We start from the raw sequence: 14,134 nt of genomic DNA, 5'->3' as shown, positions 1-14,134 counted from the left end.
GACGTTTTGGGCTTGTCAGCGTCAAAGGCGGTTGTCTGCATGAAAGGCCACATATGTTGGGTGCGATCTTTAATTACCTGATTTGAAACTGGCACACTCTAAATTTTACTAAAGTGTTTCCACTGAAATTTTTTATAATTAATGAATTAACGTTGTATTAACTGAAGCGTGGTAATTGAAGTCCCAATATGTGTGGCTTATGACGTCAATAAATCTAAGCACACACACACACACACATGCACATGTGTTTTGCGTTGCAAGCTTGAATATGCGGTGAAGAAAAATGCGTCGTTCAAAAACACTCAAATATTCATTGTATTCAGCAGCAATCTCTAATTTTCATTTCAGTAGTCAAAGATCAACCTTTAAAACCTATAGGCTTGCGTGAGAGATTGTATAGGAGGACAGAATCCGATCTACCAGATTTATCGAAAATCTACCTGTCACAGATATTATTAGCCAGGTAATCTTCTGTAATATATAAAGACCATAATTGTTCTTGTACATACTTCATAAATTTACCATAGCTGCATATATTTTCTAGTAGAACACTCACCTGCACGAAATAAATTTCGATTAAATGTGAAGGAAATTAATTCTCAATATTCTTATCACACTCCATAGAAACCCGACACTCCTTCATCAGCTAAGGGTCAATATGAGTCAGTGTTGCTATGGGATATGATATAAAATTTGCCATATGATGAACTTTCAGTGAAATAATTCAACAACACCCTCTTAACTATTTAATGATAAACTATGCAGTTCCGCTTATTCTTACTGAAGAGCGGTTAACAGCTGTGTTTGTGTTGTTCTTCTTTTGTCAGTATCATGGATATGGCGATGAAAGTACGAAGATATTGAGGAAACCGTGGCTGATGAATTTAACCAGGTCAAATTAAGATGTTATATTTTGTTTAACTAATGTATAATTACATTTCAGTAGAAAATCTCCTCAACAGATTCTTGCTTTTAGCATGTTCTGGATTGGCCATGCTCGAATTATTATTACAATATTTCTTATCAAAGATCTTTCAAGAGGAGACGTTGACTTTTCTAATTGTGCATTGTTAAAAGAGTGGTTTTAATTTTTTATAGTACAAAACTAGCATTTCTTTACACTGTTATTCTTAGACTGTTCCTTGTTATTCATTAGCTAACGTTACATGCATGAGTAACTAAGGAAACCTGGGTTAATCAGTTACATGCACGAGTAACTAAGGGAACCTGGGTTAATCCGTTACTGAGTTAACAGATGTGTTTTAGGAGGGGTTGGAGTAAATGGCTTTACTTTCGCTTAGCATCTTGGAAGTTATCCTATGTTTCCAATATTACATTGTCTTATATTTCTTATGACAATTATGAAAATATGAGAAATGAAACATAACTTTAGTTTAAACACTTGTGGAAACTCTGTCGTCGCCGTTCCCAAGCCAGGAATGCCCTGGTGGAGAAGGAAGAGGCTGCTGCGTGGGGCTAGCACCCCCATCACGTTACAAGCCATGACACAGAACGCAACACAGTTGAAGACTCTTTGGATGAACGGAAGCGATTCTGAGACATAGCATGTATCTTGAATATTAAAGACAAACTAATAAATAATATATATATATATATATATATATATATATATATATATATATATATATATATATATATATATATATATAGAGAGAGAGAGAGAGAGAGAGAGAGAGAGAGATAATAGCTAAGCTGTACATTTAGACCTTATTACATCCTTACCTGTAAACAGGCAGAAAGTTTTAAAAGATCATACTTTAGCTAGTCTACAATAATAAACCATGTTTGCATTGCAATTATTTGATTTAATGGTTTTATAAGCAATTTCAAGGCCATTCCTGGTGTCATAATCTGCACATATTTTGACGCTGTGTTTTGTTGGTACAATAATTTAAAGAATTAATACCCATACAGATACTGATGGTTCGATTTTATTTATCTGTTTTTTTTTATTGTATTACCTTAGTTGGTAAAACAAAAAGCAGCTAAATGTTCATATTTATGAAATGTTCAAATTTTGCTTAAATTTCATTGCATGAAAATCCCCGTCATCGGTATATCAAATGTAGCGCTTAAAATGTAGCCATCATTCATAAGGATTGTAGCATATTCAGATTTTAACCTGGCGACTATATCAGGTTCGACACTATCGAGTATCGATACTTTAGAAAATAAATTCTCATACGAATCGTATTCAAACTTCCATACCGATCATCTATTAAAAAGGAAAATTTAATGTGGCTGCATAAATCTAGAAAATAATTAAATTGGTTAATGTACACATACCATTCATCTTTGACGACACGAGTTTAAAGTGCACATGAAGCAGTTATTCTTGCCTACTCAATAGTATGGAATTAAAAATCAAATGCTTCATTTTATGTTTACAGTTATAACTTCAACCGATGGGGACTTTAGAGGATTTGAAGAAGCAGTTTCTCGTGTGTGATATCTGCGAGTATCTATACGACAGTGAGACGAGGGAACCTCGCTTGCTTCCATGTTTGCACACATACTGCACCTTGTGCGTGCAGAAACTGATCAAGGATGAATTAGTGACGTGTCCTCTTTGCAGAGAAGATCACCAGGTGCCAGATAACGATGCTAAAGCGTTTAAAAAGGATAATAATCGTCGAGAGCTCCTCGACTTTGTCGCCGTTCGTAGTAAAGTTCCGGAGCTCATTTGTAACATATGTGGAGAGAACGAGGACGAAAATAAAGCAGTAACTAGATGCTTCGAATGTGCTCAGTTCCTTTGCATTAATTGTACGAAAATCCACAAAAGAGGTAAATTCAACATAGGACACGAGGTCGTCGCACTGGACTCATTAAAGGAGTCTAGCCTTGACAACTTTACCCACATCCAGTTCTGTTCAGTAATTGGCCATCAGCATAATAAACTGTCATTGTATTGTGACAAATGCGAGGCCACTGTTTGTATCCATTGCACGGCCACTTCCCACAAGGATGCTGACGGGCACAAGATAAGAAACATTGATGAAGTCAGCGCTGAAGGGATGGAAAATGTCACATCACAGTTAAAAGGCATTGAAGAACTGCGAATAAGAACAGCTGATATTATTGAAAAGGTGGAGCAAACATTGGCTTCACTGGCTGAAGTAGAAAAAGATGTAAACTCAAAAATTGAGGCAATGATCAAAAGTTGCATCGAGATGCTGAATCGACGACAGACTGAACTAAAGAAGGAACTAAGTATCATTTGCTCCAACAAAGGAAAAGTTCTTGAGCAGCAACTACTAGATGCAAAGCAGCATCAACAAAATATAACTGATTCGATCAAATTCGCAAAGCAAACGCTGCAACACAAAAATCCGGCTAATTTTCTTCAAATCCGAAAGGTCATCACGGACCGGTTTGATCAGCTTTTTAAAGAACCCTTGGATAATTTTCCACACGAAAATGACAAAATAACATTAAAGGATGTCAAAATGATTGAGTTTCAGAAGCAGGTTCTCACCCATGGAAGAATTTGTAGTACATCTGTCTTTCCACCAAAAACGGAAGTTAAAATACTTGATTTAGTCGACGCAGGAAGACAAAGAGTGTTGAAATTAAAACTGTGCGACTACCAAGGAGACACACAGTCTACAGATGACATTTCTGTCCAAGTAGACATCAAAGATCCCGACAACATGGAAGTGAAGACGGAAGTGAATCATGAGGGAAAAGGTCAGTTAACTGTTATATGTGATGCTACGAAGCAAGGGTGGTACACAGCAAGGGTGTCTCTTCTTGAAGCCGACGTTTGGGACGGGAAGTTTCAATTGCAAACCTTAAACGGAACAGGTAAAATAGAGTCCACCCATGGGGCTTACGTAATTAATGTTTGGGGATACTTCATAATGACTAAGTTATCTTTAACGCGTAATTTAGCTACTAAAAAATGTTAATGCGCCTGTACCAGGGTAATAAAACACATTTAAAAAATTTCGAAAACTGTAAAATATAATGTGATTTACCTCGCGACCTCTGTGTTGTTTTCTTTCGTTATGCCCATAACAGAAAATAAATTATTACGGTAAAGAAAGTTTTTCACTGAGTGTTCCGAATGCATTAAAAAGTTGAGTGGAGTCAATAAATTCAGTATTTTTCGGCAGGTGCTAAGTATAACCTTACATTCTTGCACATTCTTAACGCAAATTTTGGACTTTTCCATTAATTTCACTCTTTGATCACTAACATTTGTTAAGAAGAGAAATTAATTAGATTCGTTTCCTAAACTGACTTGAAACGAACACTCGTGTAACATTATCTGTGTAAGTATGTCCTGATTGTCGTAGCCTTCAATCTATTGTATGATTTGTATCAGAAATAACTATCTCATTAGCTGACCTACATCAGTATGTGTGTGTGTGTGTGTGTGTGTGTATGTGTGTGTCTGTCTGTGTGTGTCTATTTAGACTTTTTAAACTATGTCTATTCAAAGATGGTCACTCAAATCACTCAAATAATTCTTAAAAATAATTTGTAAATCTAATTTCTGAAGAAATTAAATAAACCCTAGAAGTCTAGGTTATAGTACATATACCCCACAATACCTTGCCTTTTGGTCCTACATTTGAATGCATAAACGTTTGGACCGGTCGTTAAGAAAGCAGCATCTTTGTTTATATAATTGTGTCAGTTTAAAAAATTATCTTAACTTGTTTTTACTCATTTTAGAGGCCCCTCCAAAGGGCACGAAAGCATACGTTGACTTTTTATCAGTGGAAGAAGCTCGAAAGATCTATCTCCAGTGCCCTTCGTGTCAGGAAGAATTTGGCTTTGACAGCGATAGTGATATTCCAATACTGCTGCCATGTTTGCATTCTCTTGGGAAGAAGTGTAGTACCAAACGTCTGCAAAACTTTAACCTCCAATGCCCGACTTGCCAGATTGTTCATCAGATCCATAATCTTGAAGAGATGCCAATAGATCCCACGAAGGCTGTACTGAAAGAATACCTTGCTATCCGCGATGGTCCGATCCCATGCAGCTATGGGTGTCAAAATCATTCCAACGTTCGCTGTATGGAATGCTCTGTCTTTTTGTGTGAGACCTGTTTCACAAATCATCGAAGAAATTTTATGTTTCGTGATCACGGTGCTTGCTTGCTAGAAGCGATTGGCGAAAATGAATCAATAACAGACTTAAGCAAGATGCCGATGTGCTCAATTCGAGGCCATGACAGAAAAGAACTGACCGCTTTTTGTGAAAGTTGTGACGTGCTTGTGTGCAACACCTGCGCCCTCTCAAAGCAACACAAATCTGACACGCACAACATGGAAATCGATCTAATGAAGGTTTACGATGATAAAAAAGCAGCATTAAACAATGAAATGGGGCGACTGCGTACAAAGAAGAATGATTTGGTGCGCGTAATTAAAGCTGTCGAAATTGAACGAGATGAAGTCACGAATAACCTGCAAACAGTGCTAAATGATATTAACGACGCATTTTCTTTGTGTGAAAAGTCCCTTCGATCAAGACGCGAATGCCTTATCATTCAAGCTTCGAAATTCACAACAACTTTGATAGAAAACTTGAACACACAACTTGAGCACCTGCGTACCCATGACAAAACGACAGAAGAAACAATAAATATGTCCATGGAGAAACTGAATTTCTGCGGCAAGGTTGTCTTTATAACAGTGGAGAAATTACTGTCACAGCGTATTAGGGACGTGATTGGCAAACCGGTTGATAGCCATCCCTGTCGCAGATCATCGCTGAGATTTTTGAAAGACAACATAGAGGAAGCCACAAGTCAGACTTTTCCAAATCTAGGACATCTGTTGACACCGGATGTTTAGCCATGACTGACTGAAAAAAGGCTTTATCTGAATATGTTTACACGAAAAGTCAGCTGTATAATTTCTCTTCAACTCGTCAATTTTCAAAGAAATACGTCAAATAAATATGTCCAAGGCGGATTGTGGACATAAGAATAACTAATGAGGACAGAGACAAATCGTCCTGATCAATCTGTATTCAAGCGAAGAAAGTCTCAATGTAGTGAATGATGGTGTTCGTCCAGAAAAGGCAGGAAAAATTAGTTAGTATAAAAGTAATGAGTAAGTCTTTTGATGTCAAATGTGACTTACATGTTGGATTGACTCTAGATACATATGCCATAAAAATACCCGTACTGGAATTTTGTTCTTGTCAAGTTTGAAAGTATTTTTGACCCGTCTACAGCAGAAAATTGTGAGAGGATATATCATGTTGCCGTTTGTTCGTTGGTGCGTTTTTTTTTGCTCGTTATTCATTCACTAGCTTCATTGCCGTCCTAGGACGAAACTAATGAAGAGAACTTTCAAAATAAAGATGACATAAGTATTTAAAAAATATAAAACAAGTTGTGAGGCGCGAGTTGAAGTGAAAACGTGAACAGAAAGATACAAAAATAAAAAAATAAAAAAATTGGGATGCCGAGTATTTCGAACTCGCGACCTCTTGTTTGGCAGCAGGGACATGCACAAAGGTAAATGTGGGTGTTTATATTGAATATAACAGCCTCCATATCCTGGATGCCATTTCCCTCATTCACCAAAATTTGCATACAAATGCTTCTCAAGAAGCGTAAACAGATCAACCCAAAGTAGGTCACGGTTACCCGTTTTCACTCTGGCGTGACATTTTAGCTGAGTTTATAACATCATCCATACTTTTATCCTACTTCATCTTTATTGCCTTTCATGCAAAGTACATCTTCCATTCTAATTTAGGGTCACTGTGACCTGCGTATGACCCTTGAAACTGTTCTTTCATCACACTCTTCATATTTGGGATCCGTTTTGATCTATAATCATTAAAACTGATACATAGACTTGAGTGCGCCTCAGCAGGGATAAATTGGTCATATGAAAAGTAGGTGATTATGATCTACATTTTATTCTTATTAAACCTTTGTATATTCAAATTTTTCGTATCATATTGACTGTTTAAAAAGACCGTGTATATATTAAGTACTGTTAAAAGAACTTTAAATTAGCAATATTTTGGTTTATGATTCATTGGTGTAATTTGGTTATAGTATACAGTTTGGTCTTAGTTCACGTGTGTATTTATCAATAATACTGCTAGCTTTCACTTCATTCCGACAACGTTTTACATTTTATATATTTCATAGATCATTCATTGCATATTAGATGTTTGTATTGCCCAGTCTGGCCAAATTTGTTTTATCTATTTTAATAACTGCTAAGGATAGTGTACTTTGGACTAAATCAGGCTGATTTTTAGCACAAGGGAGCGGTCATTTTGCAAATCCAATTTTCTCAATAATTCCTCTACTCCTAATATAGTGGACCAGTCAGACTTTAGCATTTCACAAAGTTTTAAAAAGATACTGTCTAGACAAATAGCGAAGAAGATAGATAATTTTAATCTTTTTGCACATCATAAATAATGACACATCGCTAACTGTATTAAAATCAACTGTTTTCAGAGAGATACTTTTTCATGAGGCAAATGTGTAAGCAACAATTTCCTTATCTACAGATAATGGCTATCTGTATACGAGTTTGGATGAAATTAAATTTTTGATTTACAAAATGAACGCTGATTTACAGATTACATTTAATGAGGTAACACTGAAGGAGGCATCCCCAGCATCAAAGAAAGTTGGTTAATACAGTGCAATATGATGACAGAATAAGCTATTTATTTGATGTTGATATATACACACAATCTTATTCCAGCCATAACATATACCGAATAACTACGTCAATTGTAAATGAAAGTGCAAATGAAACTTTGTTTTCTATACATTCTATTTTTCTATTATTGTCGAATCATTGTAGACTGAGGATGTTAAGTTTGCTAGATGTTCAGGTTGTACTGTAATTTGTTCCGAATGTCAATTGAACTATAATAATATTTAATTGGAACATTTGTTGAAGTATTGTTTAACAGAAATAATTCTAAAGCTTTACTGTGTCATTGACTTGTGTTTGTTGTCTCTTTATTAGATCATCATCATCATACAAAGGGTATTCTGTTTCGTTCATTTAAAGCCTTCAAAACCGTAAGACCTTTATTTTGTCATCTTAATACGGTTGTTGTTGTTTTGGGTTCAACAAAACATTTTAGAGCGTGGTACGCTATAGAGTTTCACGGTTGCAACGAAGTTACTGATCGTAGCGCACAAAATTACCTCCCTTAGCTATAATGCGCATGCCCAAACAAAATGTCCAGTACTGGATAGTTCAGAATTTCGCACCGTTTTACACTTGGTTAGCGAAAAATAAAGTCAACAAAGGAAGGAATCTAACTGTGCTACGATCATTATTGTTAAACTGATGAATAAATTATATATTTCTAACATCTTTTGTTCATACTAGGAGAATAATTATAGACATTACATCAGATAATTAGATTCAGTGTCCATACTTACAGTGTTTCAGATAATTAAATAATATTTACTGTCCATATTTAAATGATATCAAATAATTAAATTAAATACATTGTCTATATTTATATTATACCAGAAAATATAGATTCGTTATCCATAATTTAAGATACATTTCACTTTGTTCTCCGATTTTAAACATTTATTGCACATTTTTGGCTGCATAACTTTAATGAAAACCATCTCAACATTTGCTTTTTCATACGTTGATATATCCTTCTTTCGCAGTTATTTTCTCAAGGTTAATAATTCGTTTCTAACACGAGTTAAGAAGTAATAGCACGAGTTCAATAACAAAAATATAACACGAGTTCGATATGTCAACTGGTCTGTAATGCTGAATATTTAGAACCAGAAAAGATTTTTTTTTAATGGATTAGAGTAAATTAATGTATTCAGAGGAACATAACAAAGCAATACTTACTTGATCAAATGTTGATATAATTTTTTTTTTAAGATAGTGAGACATCGATCTTGCTTGCGGAATGTGAGCGGTCTGCCACATTTTTTTAAAAATACATATGCCATCTTTATTGATTGAACTATCCGGAAGTGAGTTGCACCGAGACGCCCTCTGGTATTTTCAAGGTGAGATAATAACCGTGAAATGGTCTATACATGAAGGCCAGTGGAGGAATAAGCCAGAATAAACCAAACCCGATAAGAACCAACAACCCACATGAAGCAGATGGCAAACTTTCACACCTACCCATATTGACCACGCCTGAAACTCGGACCCATGGGGACAGAGTTACGATGGCACTGATCGTTAAAGTCAACCGATTTAGATCACTCGACATCACAAGGAAATGGACAAAGTCCAAATGGAAAATAAATTATGGATCAGCACAAGACAAAAGTACCAATTACTTTATTTCTAAAGAATTTAATGAGTGGAAACATGATTGTAGCATAGCTATTGCAAATGAAACTTACAGAGATAAAATAGCAAATTTGTAACTGAGAGATTTAGCAAGCAATTATGGGTGAAAGAAAGCAAGACGACATATGAAACATTTGTCAGTGTTAGTGATGCTAGCAGCTGTTTTGTAGCTATTGTAATTTGTAAAGTGCTCGAAATGCTAACATTTCTAGGTTATTTGCAACTGTGACATCTTCAGTTACTAAATAGATTCAAATAAAATTTTTAGTTTATTTAATGAACTGAACGATATTACATTACTGCAGATGAAGTTATATATTTTACTAAACTTTTTTATTCAAACTGGGATCACCTTTATCTCTGACGAGTTTAATTGCATTCAAATATTTATTTCAAATAGGCATGTGAAAAAAAAAGCAAACAGAAATATTCATGGTGGGGAACTCTGGAAAACATGCCCAATACATTTGTACTGTTTGCTTCGCTATTGATGTCAAAACCTAGGAGCTGGAATAAAACAACGTCTTCAAGAAAACATAAACTAAATAATAAAAACAGGCCAGATACTATGGGTCAAACGTGTATCTATGCTAAGGTTTATCGTGTTGAATTATGTAACTTTTGCTTTTACCTGATTTGTTTTTTCATGATCAGAAGGTATTTTATATGGCTGTACTAAATCTTGCACTTTATCTGTTGTTCTTGAGCAAACAAATTTATTGTTTTCCTCATATTTATACCAAGAGAGATTTGTAAGGCGTATACAACCAGTGACGGCAGCAAGAAAAGTATCAAATTTTTGAAATATTGTTTAACATAATTTGAATACCTAAGTTTATTTACCTCAGGTTTTGTCTTCATTATATTCTGCTGTTGTTGTTTTCAATGTAGGCTTGTTTCCTGTACAGTTATTTAAATATTGCTGACTTTCTACAGTCTAATATAATCAACATTGATAACTACACGCACCAAATCTCTACACATACACACGCCAAAATTATTTGTGCAAACACATTTTGTCACGCATTAAGTCTGTAACATTAAATTATACACGAGGAGGTCTACTAAAGCTTTTAATTTACACATGAAGATAAAGTACTTTGTGCAGTGCAAAGAGAGAATTTACATAGGGAAATAATGGAAGATGACATATTCTACAAGCATCGTTAAGCATGGAAATTACATATAATACCAATAACCAAAGCTTGCTTGCTTTAAAAAAAGATTTTAAAGATTCCGTATTTTTAAAGAGTATCATCACCATTTGACTTTCACTGTCCTCCTTCTCTCCTAGACCTTGTTTCGTCTTTGCTGCTTCTTCTTCCTGTCGTGTCCTACTTCTAGCTGCTTCTTCTTTTTGCTGTTGCTATAGGAGGAGAAAAGCTTGTTCTGTTTCTTTCTGCTTCTGTAAAAATGTCTCCAATTCTTCTTTCTTTCTGTCTCTGTTTAAAATCCTCGAAGTGTGGTAAGGAAGGAGAAGGTGGTGAAGGTGCTGGTACCGAAACACATTCTTGCAAAGAAGAGAGAAAATCCACTAAATCCCAACTAAAACGGTCTCTTCTGGAAGTAGAACTGTGTTGACTTTGGAAGCCTCTGCTATGCCGTCGCTTCTCGTCTTCACGGCCAGTGCACCCCATTTCATCGCCTTCTCAGTATATTGGTGTGTTCCGTCTCAGAATTACATCATTTGACGGACCCCCTAGTTCCGAAAGTTAAAGAAATTTATATCTGTATGTTTTCTCTCATAGCATGTATGTTTGTTTTGATTTTATTAGAAATTTCGTTTTTAGAAAAGTTTGATATAGGGTTTCTACACCGCCCTAACTATTGTGCCGCTACTCCTCAACCTGGCTGGTTTTGGAGTTAATTACATAAGTGATCCAGGCCAGTGGATCAATAGTGTCTGTTGTGTGCTATGTGTCGATTGCTATATTGTTTGTACATTTTTATCCCTTTGTGTTTTTGTTCAGACTGGCTGATATGATCAAAATTCTATTCGACGTTTCTTAATTTACATTAGTAGAGTTTTAGAAGCATTTTAGTGTGTGTCATATGTTAGAAGAAATGTATATTTGTTGTGTGTAAAAAAAGCATTGTATGTGTAGTTGTTGTTGTTGTTATTATTGTTGTGTTATTAAACAGAAGATAAGCAGGTGTATAGTGGTATCTATGTGTAGTATACTTTATAAATGTAGTTTTTGCTGGGTCGTACAAGGACCTCCTAAGGTGTGCAATTTGAAGACGAAGAAAAAAGTACTTTTAAGTGACAAATCTTCCCTTCTTATTTTCATGATGGAATTAATATACAATATTAATTCGTAATATATTTTCTTATTACTGATGTTATTTGTATATAGGAATTACATATTATTTGCGGCTCCATATTTAAGTATAATTTTATTTTTTAAATCTTGCCTTTCTGTAGATTTTTCCGGGCATGGTAATATCAAGACGGTATTGTACTTATTATATGTCTGTAAAAAGCATATTCTCCTGTCATCCAAATTCCATGTATATAAAAAAACATTCTGCCTTGTATAGAAGGTGATTTTATTTCTGCATAATTTGTGGCCAATTTAAGTTAGGATGTTTCAATTCTATTAATTATTTGTCTTTACAGGCCATATAATTCAATGTTCTATATACACTTTTATTTTTATCCCATATGTTTTGGTTGCCTCTATATTTGTATAGCAATTCAGTTATTCTTTTACAGGTTCCAGTTTTTTTTAGCAATTTCGTTAATAAATTATTTTTATATATTGTATCGTTAAAACGACATAAGTATCCATATTTTGTATTGGTCAATATTTAAACATATTTAAAATGTTGGATTTTTGTATCAAGCTTAAATATGATAGGGCTAGTCCACCTTTGTCCTTAGGTCTGCATATATATTGTTTATTTAGGTAGTGAATTTTGTTATCCCAGATAAAGCTCAGTATTCCGCTTTCAATGTTGTTAATTATTGCTTCTGTTAGTTGTACGATGCTCATTGTGTAGTTCAATTTCCTATACATGTAGGTTTTAACTACCTGTATTCGGTCCATGAGGTTAATCTTCGTGTGCAACCAAGTTTCTATTTGTGCTTTTATCTTAAGTAATAACGCAGTATAGTTTTTGTGAGAAGAGTTCGTTCCAAATGTAATTCGTTGTACTTTTAATTGTTTCTTAATTAAGTTGGGATAACCCAGGGTGATTACCCCGCCAGTTACCTATAAATAAAATCTCTGTCTTACCATGATTAATTGCTGAACCAGATGCTTTTCCAAATTTTGTGGATTCACATTGTAAGTGTTTGGTATTTTTATTCCCTGAATGTTGTTGCTTTGGTTAATGTTTATGTTCAGGGATTTTATAGCTATTACATATAGCAGCATAGACAGGGGGAAGCCCTGTCTGATCGTTTTATATTAATTTCTTTCGAAAGAGCACCATTTACTATTATCTTAGAAGTGATATCGTTATACATGGCTTTCACCCAGCTTATTAAATTCTGGCCAAAACCACATTTTTCTAATGATTTGAAGATGAAGTCATGTTCTATCCGATCAAAAGCCTTTTCCTGATCGAATATACACATGACTCCTTTTTCTCCTTTAGTGTTTATAAATTCACTTATTGCATTAATTGATAAGTGTTATTCATAATATTCCTTCCCTTCCACAACTTTGTTTTATATAAATTATTTTGTGCATACAATTCCGTATTCTATTATTTATGATTTTACTAAGGATTTTATAGTCATTGTTTAACAAAGTTATCTTTCTCCAGTTTTTTAACATCTTTTTATCTCCCTTCCCTTTATGTATTAGAGTAATAATTCCCTCCCTTAGTATTTTTGGCATCTCCACTTTTAGCAGGATGTTATTATATAGCAATTCTAAATAACCAATTAGTTCATACTTAAATTTAATATAGAATTTCGAGGTTATGCCATCGGACACAGGTGATTCCCCTTTTTGTAGTCTCTTTATTGCTTCTATAATTTCTTTGCCCGTAATAAAATTATCAAACACCTCTTTATCTTCTGTAGATATTTGTTTATAATTAGTCTCTTTTCATCACACACCTCTTGAGGAGGTGGCACTATTCTCTTCTCCAGGAACAACTAGCAGGCTCCGGTGCAGTCAGAAAAACCTGGCACATGCACAATTGTGCACACGCCAATATAATTAAACTCAACAAAAGAAAATCACACACCTCTTTATCTTATGTAGATATTTGTTTATAATTAGTCTCTTTTACATATTTATTTATTATTTCTTCATCAATACCTTGTGATTAATATTATTTTATATGCTGTTTTATATATTTAGTTATCTTACAGTTTTTGCTAGTGGGTATTTTTTCTCTTCTTCCCTATATTCTTCAAAACTAATCAGTCTTTTATCGTCTCTGATGAGACTAACTGTTCGTCTAGGCTGTTCTGTTTCGTTTCTAGATTTCCTTGTCTCATTTCCCGGTGACTTGCATTCTTTAATTACATTCATTGTCTGTTTCCGATGGGTTCTAGGTGTTAACGCTGTTCTTTTCCTTCTATGTGTTGCTGTAGGTGTTGCAAATGTTGCTCCATTGAGGTATCTGTGGCGATTGTCTCTTCAATGGCCTAACTGTCCAAACTACTTTGTGTGTTATGGGGAGTTTGCTCAAAATTGTTTGGTAGTGCTACATTACGTGGCTCTTCTAGGGTATAATATGGAGCTGATTGTCTCTCCACTAGTTTCGTTTCTTGTCTGTTTCTTGTAGCTGTCTAGCTCTGTCATTTGCTATTTTCCTGTCTGCTGAGCTTGTTTGGTCAGCAGATTTCCACTTCT

At 34.7% G+C, this 14,134-nt stretch overlaps 1 protein-coding gene across 1 annotated transcript; it reads left to right on the top strand.

The window, feature by feature from the left end:
- The first annotated feature begins 345 nt into the window (after positions 1 to 345).
- Positions 346 to 12,266, top strand: LOC149782591 (E3 ubiquitin-protein ligase TRIM45-like). The gene is made up of 3 exons (XM_089934065.1): positions 346 to 463; positions 2,412 to 3,828; positions 4,705 to 12,266. Exons 2-3 carry the CDS (start codon positions 2,427 to 2,429, stop codon positions 5,832 to 5,834), a joined length of 2,532 nt encoding a protein of 843 aa, XP_089790191.1. The 5' UTR covers positions 346 to 463; positions 2,412 to 2,426; the 3' UTR covers positions 5,835 to 12,266.
- Positions 12,267 to 14,134: the final 1,868 nt, after the last annotated feature.

Source organism: Sinohyriopsis cumingii, chromosome 15, assembly GCF_028554795.1.
Source record: "Sinohyriopsis cumingii isolate HCF-2022 chromosome 15, ASM2855479v2, whole genome shotgun sequence".
NCBI classification, from domain to species: Eukaryota; Metazoa; Mollusca; class Bivalvia; order Unionida; family Unionidae; genus Sinohyriopsis; species Sinohyriopsis cumingii.
This window is presented reverse-complemented; position numbering and strand designations above follow the sequence as displayed.

Coding starts and splice junctions, on each gene's coding strand:
- LOC149782591 (XM_089934065.1), top strand. CDS start 2,427: ATGGGGACTTTAGAGGATTTGAAGAAGCAGTTTCTCGTGTGTGATATC. Junction 3,829..4,704: donor GCAAACCTTAAACGGAACAG/GTAAAATAGAGT, acceptor TACTCATTTTAG/AGGCCCCTCCAAAGGGCACG.